This window comes from Panthera pardus, unplaced genomic scaffold (assembly GCF_024362965.1).
Source record: "Panthera pardus isolate Hobbes unplaced genomic scaffold, ASM2436296v1 HiC_scaffold_24, whole genome shotgun sequence".
NCBI lineage: Eukaryota > Metazoa > Chordata > Mammalia > Carnivora > Felidae > Panthera > Panthera pardus.
Genome location: NW_026526810.1, coordinates 41,099,643 through 41,124,039, shown reverse-complemented (window position 1 = coordinate 41,124,039; position 24,397 = coordinate 41,099,643). Strand labels below are relative to the sequence as shown.

General features: G+C 37.7%; 1 protein-coding gene across 4 annotated transcripts in view; it reads right to left on the bottom strand.

Annotated features, from left to right (window-relative positions):
• Positions 1-12,191: 12,191 nt before the first annotated feature.
• Positions 12,192-24,397, bottom strand: part of RFX7 (regulatory factor X7) — a 134,035-nt gene continuing 121,829 nt past the window's right edge. For all 4 annotated transcript variants that reach the window (XM_053889037.1, XM_053889038.1, XM_053889040.1 and 1 more), the window contains exons 8-10: positions 23,563-23,770; positions 20,301-20,596; positions 12,192-18,341 (exon numbers count right to left, since the gene is read on the bottom strand). In XM_053889037.1, coding sequence (XP_053745012.1) covers positions 15,069-18,341; positions 20,301-20,596; positions 23,563-23,770 — 3,777 coding nt within the window. In that variant the 3' untranslated portion in view covers positions 12,192-15,068. The remainder of the gene's footprint in view (positions 18,342-20,300; positions 20,597-23,562; positions 23,771-24,397) is intronic.

The window sequence follows — 24,397 nt, the reverse complement described above, 5'->3', positions numbered from 1 at the left end:
GGTATCAAGGAGTCTGAAGACTTAAAGAGCTCAGGAATAAGTCCATCCTTTTAACGTTTATTTTTGAGAGAGACAGCATGTGAGTGGGGAAGGAAAGAGGGAGAGAGAGAGAGAGGGAGACAGAATCTAAGCAGGCTCCAGGCTCTGAGCTGTCAGCACAGAGCCCAATGCAGAGCTCAAACTCATGAGCCAAGCTGTGAGATCATGACTTGAGCTGAAGTTGGATGCTTAACCAACTGAGCCACCCAGGCTCCCGGGGAATAAGTCCATCCTTAAAACATTATCTGTTATTTTCCATCAAGAACTAGAGGGAAACCAGTATATAAGGTTGAGGGCTGCCATTTCCTGAGCATTCACTTAAGGAAAAAGGACAGTGGGGCCAAAATCATCCAAATATAGAATCTACTTACAAATGAGCCATGGAATTGAAGATGCAGTTTTTTGGACAGAAGATCAGGTGGCTTGTTTCCTGATGGAGCAGGATGTTGTTCTGCTACTCCTAAAGACCCCTGGATTTATTACCAGGTATATCTATTCAGGAAGACCATTCTGTTGGGCATCTCTGTCTCTGGAATAGAGATAAGGAAACAAACGTGAATTTCTTTTTATGGAAGTCTCTTTGCTTGGATTTGTCCTCACCCACAGCTCACATGTACCCTTCATATAATGCTGTCTGATTACAAAGGAGGAAAGGCCAAGACACAGAAATGGAGGGAAGGAACCTGGGTTAAGAGGGACATATCAGGTCATGATGCTTTTGGCAGTAAGTAACAGTGGGCAGTTAAGTGTGGGTGCTTCATCCAGTCTCACCTTCCCAGGCAGCTGCACATTATCAGGGATGCCCCATATTTGTAGTGGCAAAAGCACTGATGCAGGGTCCAGGCAGCCAGAGTATTAGTCTTGACTTATTAATTTCCAAACACTGCTTTCCCATCTGAAGAACGAGAGAGGTGGTCTAACTTCTCTGAGATATCAGGTTCTAAAGGTCCAAGAATCAATTAAAAAGTGGTAAGATAAAAACTTGTAGACTACTGGAGAGGGGAAAATTTAGGAGGAGTTTGTAGTTAAGACCTTTGGAGAACCAGGAGTTTCTCCGGGTAGGTAGTGGATCTTTAAGAAGTAGGAGCAAATAGCTCCTAACTTTGCAATTGTGTTCAAAGCCCCAAACTGACCTTGGCTTTTTAGAATAAGTTAAGTGAAGGTATCTACCACAGTGCTCAATGAATGTTAGTCTCCTGCTCCCTTCTTATAGGTGAAGGAAGCCCACCTTCCCAATGTAGGACCACCTCACCAGACAAGAAAGAGAAATACTTCTGATTTGCAAATGCAAACACTGGTCTATGTCAAGACTCTTTTTAAAAGGGGGGGCTATGCCTGGGTGGCTCAGTCGGTTAAGCGGCTGACTTCGGCTCAGGTCGTGATCTCACAGTCTGTGAGTTCGAGCCCCGCGTCGGGCTCTGTGCTGACAGCTCAGAGCCTGGATCCTGCTTCAGATTCTGTGTCTCCCTCTCTCTCTGACCCTCCCTCGTTCATGCTCTGTCTCTCTCTGTCTCAAAAATAAATAAACATTAAAAAAAAAATTTTAAAGGGGGGGTTTATTAAAATTTTTAAAAAGTATATTTGCATAACATAATTTCATAAAGACTAGAGTAGACTCCAGTCACCAAATTAAAAATAAAAATATAAAAATATATTTTGATTCAATTGGATTCGAGGATGTTCCCACTCATTGACCCACATGATAAAATAGTAGCTTAATCAAAGATTCGTTTAATGCAAATACTTGGCATCCTACCAGAAAGACCATAAGGCTATTGTCAAATCAGTTAAATTTCTGTTACAAGCACTAAGGGTGGCCATCTGCTATGGCTGGCAAAGAAATGAACATATTTCAAAATGCAAACACATCTTAAGTCTTCTCCCCCTACAGATCTCAAAGCAGGCATCTTGACTATAGACAATTGAGATCTAAGACTTACTATTCAATGAAAAGGATATCCAATGTCTTTAAAGAGGCAAGAGTTATTAGATAATAAATGTTCTATTTATTTGCTGTTTGAAGGATGACAATTTCTTAGGTTGATATTTTGTGCCTTCTTGAGAAACACTGTATCAATTCAATTCAGCAAACAAAGATAGTGCCCCTACAAGTCGCTGGGCTCTGTGCTTTGAGGCATACGATGAAAGGGGCCTTTAAGGGGCCTCCAGTCTAGTGGGGAGTATGAACACACACATTTGCCCATACAAGGCTGAATACTACCATAGAGGCCTAAATCCAGTGCTACAGGAATCTTCTTATTTTATAGGAATGGGTGACAAAACCTTCCCCTCAGATGGCAGTTTAGGTGGATTTTGAAGGAAAGTAGGACTCTTTTTTTTTTTTTTTTAATTTAAGAGAGTGTGTGTGTGTGGGCTGGGGAGAGGGACAGAGGGGGTGGGGGGAGAATCCCAAGCAGGCTCTATGTTCAGCATGGAGTCTGATACGCGGCTTGATCCCATAACCATGGGATCATGACCTGAGCTGAAATCAAGAATTGGATGCTCAGCTGAGTGAACCACCCAAGCACCCCAAATATGAATGACTCTTATTAAAAAAAATAGAATAGCCTGAGCAACATTTAGAGGCATAGGAGTGTGTGCTCTATTCAGGAAATAGCAAGTGGTTCTGTTTGGCTGGATACATTATTTAAGATGGAGCTCAAAAAGTTTCATGGGAACAATAGTGAGCATCTATTATGTTTTTTGCCTAGCTTTGACTCCCTTCTTCTGGAAAGAGCACCCTGATTTTCCTTTAGGGAAACTATCCCTGCTCCCTTTTCAGCTCACACAACTTGAAGGAACTGATTGTACAATGTTGTGTATACCACCCAAGGGAGATCGCACTTAAAGTTATGTATTTTAAATCTCTTATTTAATAGAATGGAGAATCGTAAAAACCCTTTTAAATTAAAAATGTTCAAACATATACAGAAGTAAAAACAAAACAAAACAATGAGTCAGTATAAACTCAGATCCAGACTAAATTGTCAAGATTTTATCATTCTTCTTATGTCCTCCTTTTACTGAAGTATTTCAGAGTAAATCCTGGACATCCCGTGTTTTCACTTCTACATATTTTAGTATGCATCTTTAAAGAGTATGGACATATTCTTACAAACAAAATTCGATTATCACACCTAATGATTCCTTGGGATCGATTAATACCCAGTCCACATTAAAATTTCTCTGATTATCTCAAAAATGTCTTTATAAGCAGGTTTGTTTGAATCATGTTCTAAACAAGGTCTACACATCGCATGTGGTTTTTATAGCTCCTAAATCTATTTTAATCCATAGCAGCCCTCCTCATCCCAGTTTTTTTTTCTCTTTATGCCATTGACTTGTTGAGGAAACCATGTCAATTGTTCCGTAGAATGTTTCCAATTCTGGATTGGTCCAGTTGCTTCCCGGTGGTGTTAACTTGTTTTACTATGTCCTGAATTTCTTACAAATGGAAATTACTTGATGTCTGCTTGCCCTACATTTATTAATAATAATCCTAAGATTGATCAGTGCATTCAGGTGGTAACAGCCGGATTCTTCCCTTATAAAATTTCCTGTCTACTATCTATTGGTTTCATTCATCGATGACCTTTGCCTGAATCTTCTATTTCACCAGGGGTTGTAAAATGGTGACTCTCTAATTTTATCACTCTTTCCACACTTATTACCTAGAATTTTTCACTAAAGAAAAATTTTCTGAGTCATGTAGAGTTACTGGGTTATCCTGAATTTCCTTATAACTGTCAACTTTTAACATAGTACCTGAAAAAAATTTTAAACTGAAAAATATAACACAGATACAGAAAGTCACATAAAATAAATTAATACTTTAATAAATTACTGTAAGCAAACACCCTTGTAACCATCACCTAGGTGAGGAAACAGAACTTTGGCAGCCACCCCAGAAGCCCTCTTTCTGTCCACAGATTCTGATTTTTATGGTAATCATTTCCTTGCTTTTCTTTATATTTTCTCACTTAAATGTGCATCTCTAAAAACTATAGTTTCATCTATTTTATTTAATATGAACTTTCATATGGCTCTTTAAAAAGTCTACAAGTTCTCCTTCCATTACTCTTTTTTTTTTCCCCTTGTAGAATTTGTTAAAGAAACTTGACTGATTTTTAGTTTTCCTAGACTCTGGATTTTACTGATTGCATCCTTATCATACAGTGTTTCATAATCTACGTACCTCCCATCAATTGGTACTTGGATATAGAGACTTGATTAGATTTCAGTTTAATTTTTAGAGGCAAGACTACTTCATTGTGGGTTATGTTCTTCTGTTGTTCTTTTCATGATATTAGTAGCCATTGATGCCTATTGTTCAGACCATTTCAATTCATTAGGGATTGCAAAATGATGATTTATCAACTTTATCACTCCATTGTTTTTTTTAGCTAGAATATTTCTATATAGAGCAACTCCCCCTCATCTATTACTCAGTTACCCATTGGTACAGCTCACATAGGAAAGGCACAATAAGTATTGGATTCCTTCCCTTTACCCAAACTTAAAAATAGTGATTGGTTGCCTACCATCTTCAAAAGGAGAGCAATTAATCTTTTAGGATCCTTAAAACTCAAAGATTTAAACATATTTTAGATGTTTGAAGCCACTGAGGGGCGCCTGGGTGGCTCAGTCGGTTAAACGTCCTACTTCCGCTCGGGTCATGATCTCACGGTCCATGGGTTTGAGCCCCGCGTTGGGCTCTCTGCTGATGGCTCAGAGCCTGGAGACTGCTTTGGATTCTGTGTCTCCCTCTCTCTCTGCCCCTCCCCTGCTCATGCTCTGTCTCTCTCTGTCTCAAAAATAAAAACATTTTAAAAAATTAAAAATAAACAAAAGCCACTGAAATTATTATCCTTATTTAACAATTATCCCATCTTTGGCCAGTGGCAGCTTCTTCAAGTTGGCTCCTAAGTCCTTTTGACATGGCCTCAGTAGTCTTTGGTAGCTTCCTTACTATTATATGGGAAGATGTTCCATGAGTTCATTCTGATACTTTCAGAATTCTTCTTCTTCTTCTTCTTCTTCTTCTTCTTCTTCTTCTTCTTCTTCTTCTTCTTCTGAATTATTATTATTATTATTAATATTATTATTACTTAACATCTGTCTTACATGGGTATCCCCTTTCATTTGAGAATCCAGGTTCTCAGGGACAACAGGGAAGACAACAGAATTAACTATCAGTTATTGTTCGCATTGTCTTGCACTATACACACAACAGTCTCAGCAAAATCACCCATTCTACCACCACCAATATCGTTTATAAAGTGAAAAAGTTGTTTGCATATGCCCTCTCCATTTTCTAAAGTTGCATTTTATAAACATTTTCAGATATATATTCAATACATAGTATATTCTTTCTTCCTTAACTTTCATGTAGTCTTTGTTTTGCAAGTAAATAGGTACTTAATGCTCACCACAGTCCTCATGTCGATGTGTCTCTAGTCATTTGGATGTCTGAAGTTTGTTCTCTAGTAGATTCTTCAGAAACTGTGCAAGGAAACAATATTGAATGCCCATACTCCCACAATGTTTCCAACAGAGGATGCTGTCAAACAGATCTTTTTGCAAACCTGATAGGTGAGAAGTGGTAACTTGATATAGTTTTAATTTGTATTTCTCTTTTTATGAAACATGTTGAACATTTGTTTTTCATGCTTAAGAATTTCTTTTTCTGTGAGTTGTTTCGTATCTTTTGTCCACTTTCTATTGGGTTTCTGGTTTCTCTCTTCCTCCTTTTAAGAACTCTTTCCTAATATTAGAGTTATTACCCCTTTTATGTGATATGGGTCACAAAGATATCTTCCCACAATTTTTTAATTTGACTTTACTGATAGGAGTTTTGGCATATTTAAAACCTTGTAGGGTTATCCCCTGAAACACAGCTTTGTTTTTTTTTCTTCCAGATCATTTTTGGTACTACAATTGTTTATGTTCTTATTTTAAATATATATTCAACTTGTCTAGCTCCAGAAAATAACCATTTTCATTTTTGTTGGGATCATGTTGAATTTAACAATTAAGCTAGGAAGTATTGAGATCTTTATGATATTGAGGCTTCCCATCTAAGAACAGTTTCTCATCTCATTTACTCTCGTCTACCTTGTGTCTTTCAGTAAAAGTGTTTAAAAAGCTCTCCTTATATAAAGTTTGCATAATTTCTTATTAAGTTTATGCCTGGATATTTAACTTTTTTGGTTGCTACCATAAAAAGGGTCTTCTCTTGCATTATATCTTCTAACTGGTTATTGTTTTTATATATGAAGAATATGGACTAATGAATATCAAAGACTTTTGAGTTAAATATTTTTATGGTGACACTCCATAGAAATTATTAGAGAATTCAGTAATCCTCAGGTGAGAAATGCATCGTGTACCAAGGCAGGATCAGGAGATGAAGGAACAAAGAGATAAGTACTTCAAAGGTATAAGACTTGGAAATTAATTTGATGTTGAGGAGAGGATGAAGGGAAGGGCACGGAAGTTTCAGCTGGGTGACTGTGATGATGATAATTAGCAGGTAATAGGAAGAGGTGAAGGCTGGGGAAAGAGAATGAATTTTTTTTTTAACTTTTTATTTTTATTTTTTGAGAGAGAGAGCTGGGGAGGGGAGAGAGAGAGAGAGAGAGAGAGAGAGAGAGAGAGAGAGAGAGAGAGAGAATCCCAAGCAGGATCCACGCTGTCAGTGCAGAGCTGACACAGGGCTTGAACCCATGAATGGTGAGATCATGACCTAAGCAGAAATTGAGTCAGACACTTAACCAACTGAGCCACCCAGGTGCCCCTGAGAGAGTGCATTTCAATTTGGGGGCATTTAGATTTCGAGACTGAGAGTCATATCTGAGAGCAGTCAAATCTGAGAATTTAGATTTGGAAGCCATCAGGTAGAGCTGTAGGAGTGTTTGAAATGACCAAGGAGAGAGAGTAATTGAATAAAAGGAGAAAAGCCAATAGTAAATGTCAAAGGACTTCTATGTTAAATAATAGGCAGTGGAAGATGATACCTGAAAGAAACCAAGAATGAAGACTTGGGGGGGGGTGGGCAGGAAGGGAGTGAATCAGAATACAAAGTCAAAGAAACAAAAGAATAGTGTCACAATTACAAAATCACCAGTAATTTTTCAGACAGCCATTTCAGAACCATTCTGAAGGTGAGGTTAGATTGTGAAAAATTAAGAGATCATATTGAACTAGGGATGGATTTGTGTAGGATATTTAAACTGTGCATTTCAAATATGTGAAATTCAAATAAAAGAAATCTCATGATTTAAATTATCTATGTAGATACTAGTTAAACAAATGTGATCAGATGACAACAGGTTGGCCTAAGTTAATTTTATTAAGTAATTTCTTGTTTATGGCCATCTACCTAAATACAAAGTTCAGCCCTTTGTCTGAATAAACATTATTTTAATTCCTGATGGATGTTAGTTTGTGGCTTCAAGTACAACATAGCCCTTAAGTGCTGAAAAGAAGAATTTTCCCCCACTCTTAGATAAATGTCTATCCTTTTATGTAGGCATTTATAACAATAATAGCTTATACACAGGGTTTACAAAATATGGTCATATGCTACTGAACTTCATAAAAGATTGTGGGAAGTAACCAGGGCAGTGATCTTTATTCTTAATAAAGTACAGAAAGGGGAAAAGAATGACAGAGCTAGGTCTAGATTTTCGATGTTCTGGACTCCTAGCCTACAGGCATATGTTAAGAGTTAAGTAGGAAATGCTTATTCTAGGTATTTTAAGCAGAATTTAATACAGGGAATTTGGTGCTTATACATAAATGTTAGGCTGTGCCTCCAAAAACGACTCCTAGAACAACATGGTATTTGACCATCAAAGAAATAAGCTCATACTTGGAGTCGCTCTAGCGATGGGGAAGCCAGACCAAGAAGGTGCGGATACTGCTGCTGCTGCCATCACTGCCACCTCTTGACTGCTTCTTGACATTCACAGAACTGGAGACTTGGCAGTGTAATGTGGTCCCTTGAGAGTTAAGAATCTCAAGAATGAACTCGAACACATGGCTGCTGAAAACTTTGTCACAGTGAGCTTGTTTGCAAGGAAGTCACTGAAAACAAGTAGGATAGCTTCTGCTTCATTTTCATCTGCCGGGGTTTTCAGGAATGAATTTAGTAGAATGTAATTCATATCCAGAACCTAAGCTATGATGAAGTAAAAAAAAAATGTAGTTTTTGGATCCCCAGGATTTGCATACCAGGAAGAGGCTGGAACAGAAATTGAGCAAGCCAGTCCACAGTATCTGCCATAGAAAACTTTTTGTCTTCGTTCAAGATATTGGGACAAATACTAAACAGGCCCAAATCATGTGGCCCACCACTAGAAAATGCTCTCGATGGATACCATAACACATATTCAAACAACTTGCCCAGAGTCCTGGTTATAATTGGCAGAGCTGAGTCTTAAAACCAGGTCTGAAATCAAAGACCAGAATGTTGTAATGCTTTTCACTTTGATTCATTAATTCCCTTCAGTCGTTTAAGCAATCTATAATCCACCTAATTTTATCTTTTTTTTTGCACCCCAATGAAACCGTATTCAAATACTGTGCTAAAAATCAGGGTATTCTTTCTTAAGATCCTCTCATTATTTACCAATTCCAATGAAAAAGAGATGCAGTTTGCCATTCTTCAGGGGAATCCATGATGGTTTAGTGATCCTCATGCTAATCGAACATTTCCCACTATTGCTGAAAACCTTCTGTGGCTACACTGGGTTATAATTGGGATTTGTGTTGAGTGACAGAATGGTCAAAATAATTGTGACTTAAACCAGGAAGAAATTGCTCTGTCATGTAAAACACATTCAGGGGCAAGCAGTCAGCACAGCTTCCCTCAGTGTCATCAGATGCTTGGGCTCCTTCCATGTTGTTACTCCATCATCCCTAGTGTGTGGCATTACCTCAAAGACCAAGGGAGCTTCTAGAGTTCTACTAATCACATGTGCATTCCAGCCAGCAGGGAGGAAGGAGGGCAAGTACACTTCAAAGCAATTTGCACACAAACCTTTTGATGACATCCTTTTGGTTGAGTACTTTGTAAGTGGCTCCACTTAACTACGAGGGAAACTGGTGAATGTGGTCTCTTGCGGATGACTAGTGGCAAACAGCAGTCTCTGCTACAGTGACCTCATTGCATCCTGAAATCCTGTTTGAGTCTTCACATTGTACTTTGTAAAATTTCAAAATGGCAGGTGTCTTCTCCAGCAACAGGCAGAGACAGACATAGTTTAGATGCTCTGTCATTTGTTCAACAAACAGCCTAGTTTTTATTTCCTGATGAAATTTTAAAAGTGGTTTAAAAATCAATGATTAGGTATACCTCTAAGAAATGTACTTGAAAAGTTGTGTGTAAAATCCAATTTTGTATTTAAATCTTATTTCTCCCTTGACTTCCAATACATTAGGGCATGTATTTCTATGGGGAGAAGTGAGGAAAAGGAACTTAAAGTTACAAAACACAGGTAAAATCCCAAAGCAACAAAAGTGAAAAGAAGTGTAAGAGATGTAAGCATTGGAGGTTTAAGAGAAATAAAACCCCCACAAAATCAAACCTAATTCTAAATTTTAAGCCGGAATAAAAATGTCACAAAAGCCACCAAATCAAACTACTACAGTAGGTAGTTTGAACAAATATTTTAAGTACAGCATAATGGTTAAGAACTAGGCTTTGAAATCAAGTTATAATCCTGGCTCTTCCTGTTATTAGCTGCTACCACTACCAGTTAATCCCCAAGCTAAAATTCTGTCACTTGAAAAATGATATTCTTTCAGAATTATTCCAATGAGGAAATGAGAGTATGTGCAAAATACTTAATAGAAGGTCTCATGCAAGGAAATATTCTATGTATACTAATACCATTCTCATGATACATTTTATTTATTCTCCCTTCTCTCTAAAATTAAGTACTTCTTAGAAATAAAATTTATATTAAAAAGACTAGCCTTTTTGTTTTTACCCTTCCAGCCTCGGAAGCAGATTGATTATAGCTTCAGGGCTGGTCATATATATATTAAAAAAAATTTCAGATACTGATAAATGATCCCATTCTATTAAAAAAAATTCATTTATAGCAGTGAACATCAAAATCAATCTCTACTTCATATATTTAGCAAAATAAAAATTTTGGCTCTATTATCATAATAGGTGCTTAGGCAATTTGCATTTATGATACTAATACCCGATTGTTTAACTCAGAGAGGGAAGGCAGGAGACCAGTTTACACCAGTAAACAGCTATTTCTAAATGTAGTCCTTACTATCATCCTTTTGCCCTGTTCTTGGCTCCTCAGAGTGTGAATTCTCACCTTTTCTTCTATATAGCATATTGTATTGGGATACACACACACATCTATCTAAAATTGGTACTTCTCGAAAAACATGTAATTAGTTCTTTACAAGACTGTGAGCCCCTCTAATGTGGGCACAAGATCTTGAGTCCCTAGTATCTTTCCCAGGTTATAGAACTCACTTTAGCGGTGCCTGGCTGGCTCAGTCTGGCTTTGGCTCAAGTTATGATCTCACGGTTCGTGAGTTCAAGCCCCGTGAACTCACGGGGTTCTGTGCCAACAGCTTGGAGCCTGCTTCATTCTGTCTCCCCATCTCTCTGCCCCTCCCCTTCTTGCATTCTCACTCTCAAAAATAAATAAACATTAAAAACAAAATCTAAGCTAACTGGCTTTCAGGTAGACCTTTGATCTTGTTTCGCCCAACAAGACTAAATGAGGGGTTGGAGGGTGAGGAGGGAGTGTCTAATAGGAGATTCCGGTAAGGATTTTTTTTTTTCTTTTTTTTGGTACAAGGCTGGGAGTTGCTCTTACCACCTTGTTTGGGATGTATGCAGATATAAAACTTGGAGGTATGGCAGTTACCTTGTGACCATGACCCAATAGACACGGAAAAGCAAAGCTGAAGATAATGCAACAGAAATCGAGTTCTTAAGAGTTCAACATTTTTTAGAACATTGAGCCACTGAATGAAACTCTGAACCTCCTATCTTCAAAATTAAGCTAAATGTCTTTATGGTTGAAGCCAGTGTTAGGTTTTCTGTTATGTGCAGCCCAAAGCACCTCAGATACACAGTATTTTTCCCCCAGATTTTATCGGTTCACTATATCCACTAGTTGTTTTGTTTACCTGCTCTTATTAAAACAGCTTTTTGTTACTGAGAATCCTAACACACCTATTTTTTAAGTCAACATCTAGGTAGTTCATTACCTTTATTTAAGTGCAGATTGCCTTTCTTAGGATTAGTTTCATTTTCTTCAAGTACTTTACAATTTTGGTTTGTAGGCTCATTTTGTGTAGGAGTCGTCCTGCTTTTCCCTCTCCCGTTCTCAATCGCTACTCTCTTCTTTCCTTTTATAATTGCTTCTACCACCTGCCCAGTCATGGCTACAGTCCTGTAGTGTTAGTGGGGCTGTCACAGATCACACGGATGAACAGCCTGTTTGGCTCAGGTCCCGGCTACAATATAAGTTATATAGCCCCAGGCACTGGTTGTTGATGCAGTTATTTCAAAAGAGTGTGGAAACTCCATCTCAGACCCTGGTTTCATTAATCTGTAGGAGTTAGGAGTTGAAATGTCTCTTCTTCCTTTTTTGAGTTGAAATTTCTGTATGCTTCTTTCTGATTCCATACCTACAGCTCAGGTTCCAGTTTACAAGTTCAGTGTGTTTTGTATTTCTGGCTCACCAAAATGTCGATGCTGCTTTGGGCACACTTGTGCTTTAGAATTTTCTCCACTTTTTTCCTACTATACTTCTATTCAAAGCTTCAAAAATATACATACCTAGGTACTCCACAGACTAGCACTTTAAAGCAAACATTATGTGAACAAGCAAAAGCAAAGATGTTTGGGGATAACATAAAGCTCCGTGCTATTTACCACTCATCAGTAATAAATCCTAAGTGAACAGCAGAGTTCTGATGAATGAGACCTGTGTATCCTGTTGGATTAATAACAGAGAGAAGATTAGCAGCCCTGTTCAGCCTTGTGCTGATTTTTATCCATTTCTATGAATTTCATGAGATCTAAGGAAGAATGGCATCAGGTCTGTTTGAAAACGGCACACTGCCTATGTAAGATGGATCCCACAAATCACCTTAAGACCCAGTCAGTTTAATATAAAATGTTTTTAATTGTTTTTGAAAACATTTAAAAAACAATTTTTGAGCACTTTCAATAAAAAAAGAGAACTGAAATGCTACTGCAATATTCAACTACTGGAGTTTCAGCAGGTACAACAGACAACAAAACACTGGGGAAATCTGACTTTTTGCACTAAATGAAAACATGAAACAGGGCTTGTTTTTTGTCATTTATGGTGTAGTAAAGCACATTATAGTACAAGACTATTATATGAACCTCAGATGCACTGCACAAAAAAAAAAAAAACAAAACACTTTCCTTCTTTTCAGTTCAAAAGTCAGTGCTTATTGCAATTATATGCAAAATTATTTACTTCATGAAGTCTTATCATGATAAACAGTATGAAAAATGTTTTAAACATGAAAACAATGAAAATAATCTGAGAAAAGAACATAGTCAACAATAACTGAGCAGAATTAGTCAACATAAAAAAGTAAATAACTCGTGAATAACTATGCTTGCCTGGTTAACACTGAACCAGTTTCAATACAGCCAAGAAAAAAAAAAAGTGGTTACAGGAATACCTAGTACTGTACAAGATAAGTCAATAACACTCATGCACATTTTGTGATCATGTATTAACATGGTGAAGCAAACTAAACTTAATTCTTCCTGCTGTAATATTCTCATGTAAGAGAATAAGAAATAGAAATATCTCATTGAGATCAATGCACATTGCTACATAAGACAATTTTATCTGTCACTTTGATGACATTTTGTCTTTTCATAATGAAACACATTTAAAAAGTTTAATCTGTGGACTGTATTGGTTGCATTTATCCTAAGAGATGTGCCTACCACAGGTTCAACAAATTTAGTGCAATATATGAACCCCAGAAAGTTTGCTGGACGAATTCAGCCAAATTTAAAGTGTTTGCTGCAATACTGTACAGAGGGTTAAAAATCCTCCAGTCTTTATATTTTTATAAAAAAAGATTTCCATTATTTTTATATTAGTAGGAAGCTAATAATGTAAACAAGGGATTAGAATGGCCTCAAAATCTCCTTTTCAGAGTATCTCATCTAGAAAGGCTCCCATCATTTGTTGAAAGAAATCACACAGTTTCCTTTGGGTATTGCATACTTTGGTGTGCAGTAGTGCTGTGTCTCAATGTACAGTGAAGAAATAATTAGCATCAAGAAAAAATATCTAACAGATCATTAAATCAAATAACAGCAAACACACACAAACGCCAATAACTAGGACATATCAATATATAAACCTCTGAGCCAACCCTAGCACCGTTTATTTATCAAAATATGTTAATACCCTACCTTGCAAATTTATTGAGCAATGAAACCTTATTAAATTAAACCCTTCATCACATTTGTTAAATATTCATTGATTGTAGTCTTCTCATTGGCTTGCTAATTAAGGTAAAGGAAAGCTTAGCTAGGCTCAAAGTAGCATAGCAATGGTTTAATGTTAGCTTTAAAAACTTAATGGCAATTTTGAAATCTATTTGAAAGAAATCCTAAATTCACTCAAACGGAGCGGACTAGTGAGCAGATTTGTGTCAACAAGAAATTCATAAATAATTACTCATAAAACAAAATGGGAGCCAAACAGAGAAACATTTTAAAACAAATCCTGAGTGCTTCTTTTGCAATTGTGGTTATCACAATAAATAAATTAAGCATGTAATAAAATGCTCCTCTTCTTCAAGTACTATTGATGTCCCCTTTAGCAGAGACATAAAGATTTGTGGCTTCAGACCTTAGGTGGCGAAATGTTTGTTTGTTTGTTTTTTATGTCATCTCCTTCCTGTTTATTTGGATCCCATGATCAACGTGTATTACTATAGTCAGGAGTGAAGGAGTCAGTCACTAAATTGAGGACTTAAGAATATTATAATTAAAAAACTTCAAATTAAATCTTAAATAGAATTTTAATATGTGCAGGTAGCCGTTGTGATAGAACTAAGAAAATGCTTTTATTCTTTCTAAATTCCCCTATCTCAATTTCCAAACAATAAAACATAAAATGTTTTTTCTAACATGCTTGTATTTATCCTAGTAATAGATTCTACAATGTTTGGAGTTCTCGTGTGTGCGCGTGCACTCACACGTGTATGCAGGTCTCTGTGTGTGTGCTGGCTCCATATTGAAATTAAATTTTAAAATAAGACTAATGCAAAGTCACAAATATAAATGGCTACTAGTTTTTCCTTTTAAAAATTTTAGTGCAGCTTTTGCTTTCCTTAAATTAACATTTAATTTTCCATTATTTTCTCCTATTTAAGCCCTTCAAAATGCAGGTGCAAATGGTACTGAAGTCCCAGAAAGCCCTACGGAGATTTTGTTCATTCTACAGTAGCTCTATGCTTCAAGCCTAAATACCGATAATAACCTGAATATTATCCCTGTTTCAAGGAAGACCTTCTTCTCTACAATTTACCTTAGCTATGATTTCATATCTAAAAGATAATGCCAACAACAACAACAAAAAAATAGCCTATACCTAAAATCAATGGTTTCCTCTACATTCTGTGCAGATCAACTGATGAATTAAAACGAACTTACACAAAATAAAGATCTAGACTGCTCTTGTAAAAGCTGGTTAGTCAATTGCTTACTAGCCAACAATGTGATTACATGGGGCAACATTATAAAATTTAAAACCTAATACTTGTTCTCCTACAGCCTACTGTCTTCAGAAACTTGTTAAGAACTGAGGCAAGTCTAACCATTTCCTACTGAAGAAGAAACCACTTCTGCAGCAAACTCTTTTAAAATGTCACAATTAATAGTTAAGTGTTTCTGCTGCGGGAGGCACTTCCATTAAGACAAATACAATACATATGTCTTTAGATACAGTGTGCTACATATTATAAAACACTATTTAACCCAACATTTCAACAGTAGGATGGTCCTTGCTTTCTATCCACTCAAAACCTGATGAAGTCATAGAGCTCATGGATTCACTGCAAATTTGTTGAAATAATGGGTCATTCTTTAATTCTTCCAGTGTAGCTTCATCATCTTGTCCCTGCTGACGCCCTGGATCAAACAGTAGATTTGGGTCTAAAGTGTTCAAATCATTGATGCTGCCTGAGAGCTCAGAAGACAACCTGATGTCACTAGAGAAATCAGACGCAGTATTAGTGAGATCAGATGCTACCTGACCTACCAGCTGCTGGTTGGATTGCAAGCTGTCTCCACTCAACAGGTCTTTAACAGTGCTATTGAAATCTAATTGTTGCTCTCCGATTTCTGATTGTGCTTGATTATCTTCAGGAGAAAAACTGATCTGATCGGTGCTATTACTTTTAGTGAGGTAAGATGGTGTTTGGAATTCATAAACAGAAGTGCTGGAATCGATCATATTCTGTGGATTGGCACTAGGAAAAACAGTGGAAGTTTCCAAAATCTGAGTGAGATTCATCCGGGCTGTGTAATTGGAGGGCAGGTTGTTCATGCCCAAACCTCTTACTGCATCATCATTGTCAGAATCAAGTTTACTCAACAAAACACTGGTTATTTTTTTACTGTTTGTTTGCTTCTGAAGAGCATTCGGGAAGGCTGTCTGCATCATGACCGTCAATGGAACTGATTGACTTCTTTGAGCTATGTTGTTGGCACATGCATCTGTGTGAACGTTTGTGAAAACGTGAACTTCTGGGGTTACTGGACTTCCAAAGGGGGTCACATTAGATCGGGGGATATTAGATACTGGATACAGGGTGCTTCCACTAAGATTACGTTGGCGATGAACAGCAGGGCTCACACTCCGGCACCTGAAGTTGCTGCTGGCAGATGAATTAGTTCCTTTATTATCAAGAGGGGCAGGGACTGCAAAACCCTCCTGTTTGTTGGTGTTACTTACAGTGGCACCTTGATGCTGCACAGGAGAGACAGGAGTCAAACGACCAAAATGAGTGTCATGATGTCTGGATTGAGACTGGTAAGACTGTCCAGGCACAGCAAAAGCATGAGGTTTCCTGAAACGGTCTTCCACTAGTTCCTGATAGCTTGGGAGAATGCCATGGCCAGAAACTGACGAATTACTAACCCCACTATACCCATTATTCATCCATTCAAGCTTGGTTTTGTCAGGGTGTGTGGCCATGGGTCTTTGCATTGGTTTCACAGGACTGCTTGAGATAATGCTGGCATCATGATACGCCATACTGGAGCTTATTGGGGTAAATGCAAACGGATTCCTGCATTCAACAGGGCTGGGAGGGACACTACTGCTGCAGTTAGAATGTGGAGTACCAATGGGTGTGTGTCGGCTACTTCCTAAAGCACTATCCACAGGTGTGGTCTGGGCTAGCCTGGAACAAGGGCTCTCCCGGGACAGACTCTGAGACCCAGCAATCATTTCAGATGTTGGAGTTGGGGTTGGGGTGGGGGTGGGCGTTGGAGTAGGAGTGGGTGTGGGTGTGTGGATCGGAGTGCCATTGCTATGGATTGGATGGTAGAAGTGGGTACTGGAGGCATGAGATGACATTGGAGCTCCTGGAGTTACTGACTGACTCTGAAGGGCCATTCCCAAACAGTTACCATAAGAATGAGAATTGTTCATTGATATCTGCTGCTCCATAAGCACCAGCTCTTCCACAATACTATCTTGTGTAAGCTCATCATCGAAAGGAAAGTAGCTTTCATTTGTCTGGGAAACAGAAGGCTCAAACTCTTTCAGTTCAGACTGTAGAGGTAACTGATCTGAAGACTGTGCTTGTATTTGATTCAAAGAAGATTCTTGTATCTGGCTATGCAGCTGCTGGGTATATGTATCCTGTGGCATTCCTTCTAATTCCCAAACAGATTTCTCTAAGTCATTGATATCAGAGTGCTCAGGAATTGTCATAACACTGATATCTTGTTGTTGTTCACAGCCGGCAGATATAAACTCAGAATCCTTACTGACCTGTTGCCATTCGTTTGAATTAAAGCTGCCATCTGGTTTTGAATCACTGTCCAAAAGAAAGACATTCCCTTCAAGTTTTACTTTGATATCTGGAGATGATGATGGTGTTTGCTGTTCGGAAGCTGAATCGCTAGCAATGAGAGCAGAATTTAAGGGTCGATTTGCCACTATGTGTGAATTGACATTTATTGATACCTTGCTAGGAATCTGAGCACCGGCTGTTGAACTTTCTATTTTCCCTGAATGTGGAACCTTTTGGTCCTTCTCAACACTGCCTGGTTTCTGACCTTCTATGATAACTGCAGAAAGCTGTTCCACAATTGGTTTCTTTATGGGAGGCACCTGGGACTCTTGCAATGCAGAAGACAGTCGCTTTCTTGGACTTTTAGTGCATAATTTAGGGTCTTTATTTATTGAGTCACCATTAGCTGGTGAGCTGGTGCTGGTGAAAGTTAAGTTCTGAGTGGCAACTGAGAGAGTGATAGTGCTTTGATTATTGCCTGTTGAAGTGCCTGGCGGAATTTCATTACAGCGACTTTTACATTTGGTCCTCTGGTCACAGACCTTAGTTGCTTTTACTTCAGTGACACCTTCATTTGAAGGTTTTTGCACTACTCCATCTGTATTACTTTTCTGCCCCAAAAGGGCACTAGGTGTTGTTTTGGGAGCTTTTGTCCCATCAGAGTTCTCTTGGCACTGTGCAGGATGCTCATCTGATGATGCTTCAGGTTCCATTTTGACTTCCACAGCAGATGATCCCCCGGTGCTGCTGGTCCTAGATCCAGGAGACTGAAGTGATACGACAGAACCATTCTTGATCTGTGGAATGGTCCTTGATTCTTCTGTTGTTCCTGTAGCACTGTTTACTGAGGCAGAATGTTTAAGAGGGGCACTACCGTTGCTGGGTGTGAGAGATATTGCTGTCATTTTCACCACATTTAGAGAACTCATGTGTGAAGTGGGCACAACAGCGGTTTTGATGGGACTGCTAGTAAAGAGGACAGTAGTCGGGGAGCGAATGGTGAGTGCACTGCTGTTAGCTGGTTTGGGTAAGATCTGAGGGTAGCGGTGCCGGGCAGAACGATCCCCACCAGGACTGGCTGGAACGTTCTGAGGAGTCTTTGGTGCCTGTTTCACAGACTGCATGTGCTGAGTGACCACTTGTACATTGAGGGGAAGAACTTTGCCGTCAGAAGAACTCATTGGGCTTGGTGAAGTTACCAATTGCCTGGTTCGCTGGACCTGTTAAAAGGTGGAAAACAAAAAAAGTCAGATTTAACGAGTCTAGGATATAAACAGCAATTCACGTATCTGTATAGTATGAAGGCATTAATAAATGTAATGCTAAGAAAAAAACAAAACAGTTCCTTTCTTAGACGAGAGTTCTATATATGTATGATGTTAGACCAGTACCAGACACAGAAATATTATAAAAAATGCAACACAGTGCAATATAGTTATCAAATAAAAATATGTAAGAAAAACATTAAGACACTTTTCAATAAACAAGATTAAAAACTTCACATTTGTGATGAATACTTGCCAAAATAATCATTTTTAAGGAGGTGATAGGAAGAGATGACAAAATCTTGAAGAAACATGCAACCATAAAGGTATCTACCTTTGGGCCAAGAAAACGACTCACTCATGGGGGAACGGTGGGGGAACTGTCCTGTAAATGCATCTACCTTGGACATTAGTAATTAAATCACTGTGGATAAGGTCTCAGATAAAACTACTGCCTCCACAAATTTTCTCTATAGTCAATAGCATAAGAGTATAGTTACCAGGTATACCACGTTTTATTTTTTATTTATTTTTATTAAAAAAATTTTTTTTAAGGTTTTTTATTTATTTTTGAGACAGAGAGAGACAGAGCATGAACGGGGGAGGGTCAGAGAGAGAGGGAGACACAGAATCGGAAGCAGGCTCCAGGCTCTGAGCCATCAGCCCAGAGCCCGAAGTGGGGCTCGAACTCACAGACCGCGAGATCGTGACCTGAGCTGAAGTCGGACGCTTAACCGACTGAGCCAACCAGGCGCCCCAGGTATACCACGTTTTAATGACAGGATAATGATGATGATAAGAAAAACAAATTTGATAAAATATCTCAACAATACCATCAATAATAACATAAAATACCACTTTGTTGTAGCATGATGCACTCTCATTTAAAAAAAATTTTTTTTAATGTTTATTTATTACTGAGAGACAGAGAAAGACAGAGCATGAGCATGGGAGGGGCAGAGAGAGGGGGAGACACAGAACCCGAAGCAGGCTCCAGGCTCTGAGCTGTCAGCACAGAGCCTGACATGGGGCTCGAACTCACAAACCGCAAGATCATGACCTGGACCTGGACGCTTAACCGACTGAGCCACCCAGGCACCCCATGCACTCTCATTTTAAAAGCCCCTTTATCATAACCTCAGTTATGTGAGATAGAAGACTATAATCTCTATTTGTTAATAAGGAAATGGTCTCAGAATAGCTAAGGGAGACTTGTCCAAGGCCCTATGTCCAGCAAGCCATAGCCATAAGTCTACATTAAAGTTTATCAATATGTATTACAACTTTGCTCCATTTGAATGTTAAAAAGAAGAAGAGTTTAAACCAAAAACCAAAAAAACTTTGCAACTGATCATCTTGGCTTAGCTAGGGATGAACCAATTCTGAAAACGACTCCTCTTTAACATAAAGCTCTGACTGGTTATGTATGCATACTGCGCATGTCTTGAATCTCTGTATTTTCACTTATGTTCATTTTATACCTTGCTTTGTAATCAACATCGTATACTGTGACTAAAAGACAAATGACTGAAGCTGAATATGTTTGTGCTCACAAAATCAATTTGTACTGAATCTATACCTATAATTGCCTCCTTCTTATGTACCATTTTTTTTAAGTTTCTTTGTTTATTTTTTTACTGAGAGAGAGAGAGAGCGAGCGCGAGAGCATAGGGGATGGGGAGAGAGAGAGGGAAAGACAGAGAATCCCAAGATCCTAACCAGGCTTCACACTGTCAGTGTGGAGCCTGACACGGGGCTCCATCTAAGGAACTGAGAGATCATGACCTGAGCCAAAACCAAGAGTCAGACGCATAACCAATTGAGCCACCTAGGCACCGCTCATGTGCCCCTTTTAATTAAACAAATGATCTCCCACCATCCCAGTGAGGTCAAACACTTATTTAATGTTATTACCGGAATGGGACTAGGGACAGCTGCCACAACGATACCAATAGGCTGAGGAGAAAGGATTGCAGGATTTCCATTAGAAAGATTAGTCACTCCATTGGTTGTAGCGCCTTCTGGTTTTTTTGCTGAGGATTCTCCTGGCAAAGGGGACTGTAGTTTTTGTTCTTGCTGCTTCTTCTGAATTTTCCGTTGCAATTGCTGTTTAGCATCAATAGGAGAAGGCAAAGTCTTCACCTGAGGCTGAAAAGAATTACTCTCAGCTGTAGGTATAAAAGCAGACGGCTGGGTAATTCCTTTAATTCCTGAAAATAAACAGAAAAGAAAGCTAAAATAAATACTCTGTTTTATAGAAGGCAGTTACAACTCAATTTCTTTGAATATGTAGCCATCTACTGGACAAAGCAACCAAAACCAGCAAATTTTAACTCACAATCTCTTAATAAAACATAAGGGTTACACTTTCAGTTTGTAAGCATTTGTCAGTACTGTTTTAACTGACACCTTAAAATATGGTTCAAATGAGGTGACAGTTTCAATTAAATCAGCAATAACAAGATGAAGGTTTTGAAAAGAGTAGTAGCTATGACATAAATATGCAGAAGCTAAGATAAATAAATGCCAAGGGAGCAGGTTTCGCATTTTATCAGATGTCAGAAATTTCCTTCCACCTTCTCTAATTAGAAATTCATGCATTTTCATGATTTAAATATTCAGCCTACAAGGGGTATTCAATAAATATTTGCTGAAACCGTTCATATTTAGAAAAATGTGTACAGCGAAAACAAGTCTTTAATTCTACCAGAAATTTACAAAAAGAGGGACTATTTTAACTGTTACTATACAATTATTCCAGTATGACATAGGAGAAATAAGCAGAGCTTCTGAATAAAACTGAGCTTAAGATATTTTGAAAAAGTGTCACTGAGAAAACTTTTTAAAGCAGTAGTAACAGCAACAGTGAGAAAAGACGAATGATAAACCAAGCAAGAGATAAATTTTAAGTTAAGGACTGATGATGTGATACAGTTAATTTTTTAAAAAGCTCTTTTCATATTTAGGGTGTAGCATTACAATCATTAGAAACTAAGCTGTGGTTGGTAAAAACAGAGGAGAGCAAAGGGGAGGACCACGCCATCCTGCTGGTACACCTTGCCTTTCCCTTCCCCAGCCTAGTTTCTGCTTTTCATCAACAATTTGGGGAGGGGGAACAGGACGGAGAAAAAGAAGTGACTGTAAACTTTTTCCCACATGCTCACTCCTCAAAAATCCCTCATCTTTTGATCACCTTAGTGCCAATTTTTCCTCTTCAAATCCATCTCAGACTGTACTGCTCCCTCTTGGCCCCCAGCCTCAGCTCTGGCTTCTCAGCACCTGCACCCAAAAGCCTCTGCCAATGGCTCAAAGCTCAGATGTCTCCCTCCTGCCAGGGTTTCTGGACAGGAATGATTTCCAAGCAGCTGACTTACAAAAAGGACATTTGTAACACAACCTGTTCTTAATATGGAGACTATTTTTATAAAAAACCAAATTCACCTTCAAACGATTGAACATTAATCACTACCAAAGGTATTAAATTAATTAATTAAATTAATACCAAAGGTATTAAAAAATATGGCAGTGGCTGAGAACAAAATTTTAAGTCTAAAAATGCTCTGAGTAATGATATAATTAATTGCTAAAGTAACAACTTCCCAAGCTATTTTCACAAAGTGAAACATATTTATACATGAAATTTTTAGTATTTTTGCTTAAAAACACATCTTTCTTTACACTTCTGCTTTAAAAAATCATTCATCCAATCATTCACCACTTCTCTCAGTCAGACTTTGTGAAAATAAGGAAGGAAGAAACGTTTCATGTTCCATGATACCTACCAAGTCCTCAGCTTATTAAAGTACTCATCTGGGTATCAGTAGAAGCAGGAGAAAGAGAACACGGAAAGTTGTAGGGCCCATTATCTTTTAAAACCTCATTTTGCCCGAAGAAGACAGTATAGTAACGTAGCCAACCTGGGCTGTGAGACCTGACAAATCAGAATTCAGATCCTGGTCCCACTACTTATCTGGCAATGGATAAAATTACTTAACCTTCTTAAACCTGTTTCCTGATCTGTAAAGTGGGAATGAATATCACATGCCTCCCAGGACTGCTGGAGGGAAGAAATGAGGTAACATATACAAGCTATCTAGCTAGGTAAGGCTACCCAAGCACTCTCCTGCTCATATGTAAGCGAACAGATTTAAGTCACAGTTTACAATCTAGACAGAGAGAATCATGACAAAGCTCTGGTAAGAGATTATTTTGAAGTGAGTCCTCAATTGACAATAAAATGAAAGGACAGAACAATTATACACCCCTCCCCCAAATATGTAAATCTTCTGATAAACATAAACTGAAAGGAAGACAATTGTTAAAACTATTAAAATTTTTAAAAAGTGAAGTTATTTAAGGAACTGTAATTCTGGCTGGGATGAATCTATTGTAGATTTAAAATTGCTTACACTTAACAATCAGAAGAATCATCTCTGGAAAACAAGTTTCACATTAATATATTTTTCGCAGAAGTTATAATTTCCTAGAGTAATAACAACTTAGACTTTTCCTTAAGTTTATAAGGTATGACTGAAATGAGATATTTAAAAATTGCATCAAAACAGATACTTTCTTACTAATTTAGGAAAGAGTCGTTTATTCCAATACTTCCTAAAACTGTCAAATGAAAAAAATCCCTATTTAAACAAAAATACTCATTTGAATATATATTTTTAAAAAATCACTTTTGCTATTTTATAATAACGCTATCATTTTATAATTTATATATTTTATAACATTTAATAATATTTTATAATAACCTAAGTATTAGTTTCTAAAGGAATCTAGCAAGTCATTTAAAACATTTAATCTTATCTAATATTTATTAATTTAGACACACATATACTTAAAAGTACATATTCTTTGAATTTTAAAATAGCAATAAAAATATTAATGGAATATCAACTGGGAAATCTTGAAAGTTTCATGTTTCAGCAGGGAAATGTACTATAGAAAAATAAACTATAGCTTTAAGCTTTACAATGAAATGACTATAATTACTACTATTTTTGTTGGCTCAACAAATCCATCTGAACTTAGTGCTAAGTGAAGTGACAGTAAACTCATACAAACACTAAAAAGACAAAGAAGTCCTCTGGTGAAACTCTTCTTTTGCTATCAACTCTAAAATATATTAATATCTGTCAGTTTTAGCTTATTAACGGTAATTTTGTACCTGGTGGTGCTGCTGCCATTACCGTTAGAGCTGCCATCGACTTAGTGCCTATATAATGACTTTTTATAAGGAAGCGGGCTAATTCCAAGACCGTGTCAAATGGCTGGCTTAACACTTTCTGGGCCCATTCACACACAAGACGGCAAGCAGAAGAGATAACTTCCTCATCAATATTTTGAAGCTGCCCAGAAGGTTCAGCTCCTTCCAACTAAATGAAGGAAAAAGGAAAAGTTAATATAAAAGAAAACTCAGAGAAATTAAACTGAAGCACATCAAAGACATGTATTCTTAATTAGAAGACGCAATCTATATCTGTCGGGTCAAAGTCATATAAAATGCCCTGCTGGCAGGCATATAAGAGCCTTGCAAAGAAAAGGCCTATCCCTATCCCCACCAGGGCACAGTTACCAGCAGCACTATGAATACAACATTTAAATGGTTGTTAAACATATATGAAGGCTAAGAGATATTGTGAATCTTTCTAAAAGCCTCTTCTGACATCAATAAAACAAACTATGCCACTAGCTATATATTTTGTCTTCTTTATACTTTTGGCCACCCCAAGTCTTTTGTACACCAAGGTGGTATTAGATAAATATATAAGTAAATCAAAAAGGAAAAAAAAAGACATTCATACTATATATATATATATATTATCCCACACCTTAATCTCTCCTCTTGACAACATACCTATTGTCAATATATATCATGGATGTATCTAGAAACCAGTTTTGATTTCTGTTACCCCTAATTTCACGAGCCATGTTGTCACAGTCAGATATTTTAACATTTTTCAGCCACTGTTAAATTTTTTGTCTTACATATTTTGTAAAAG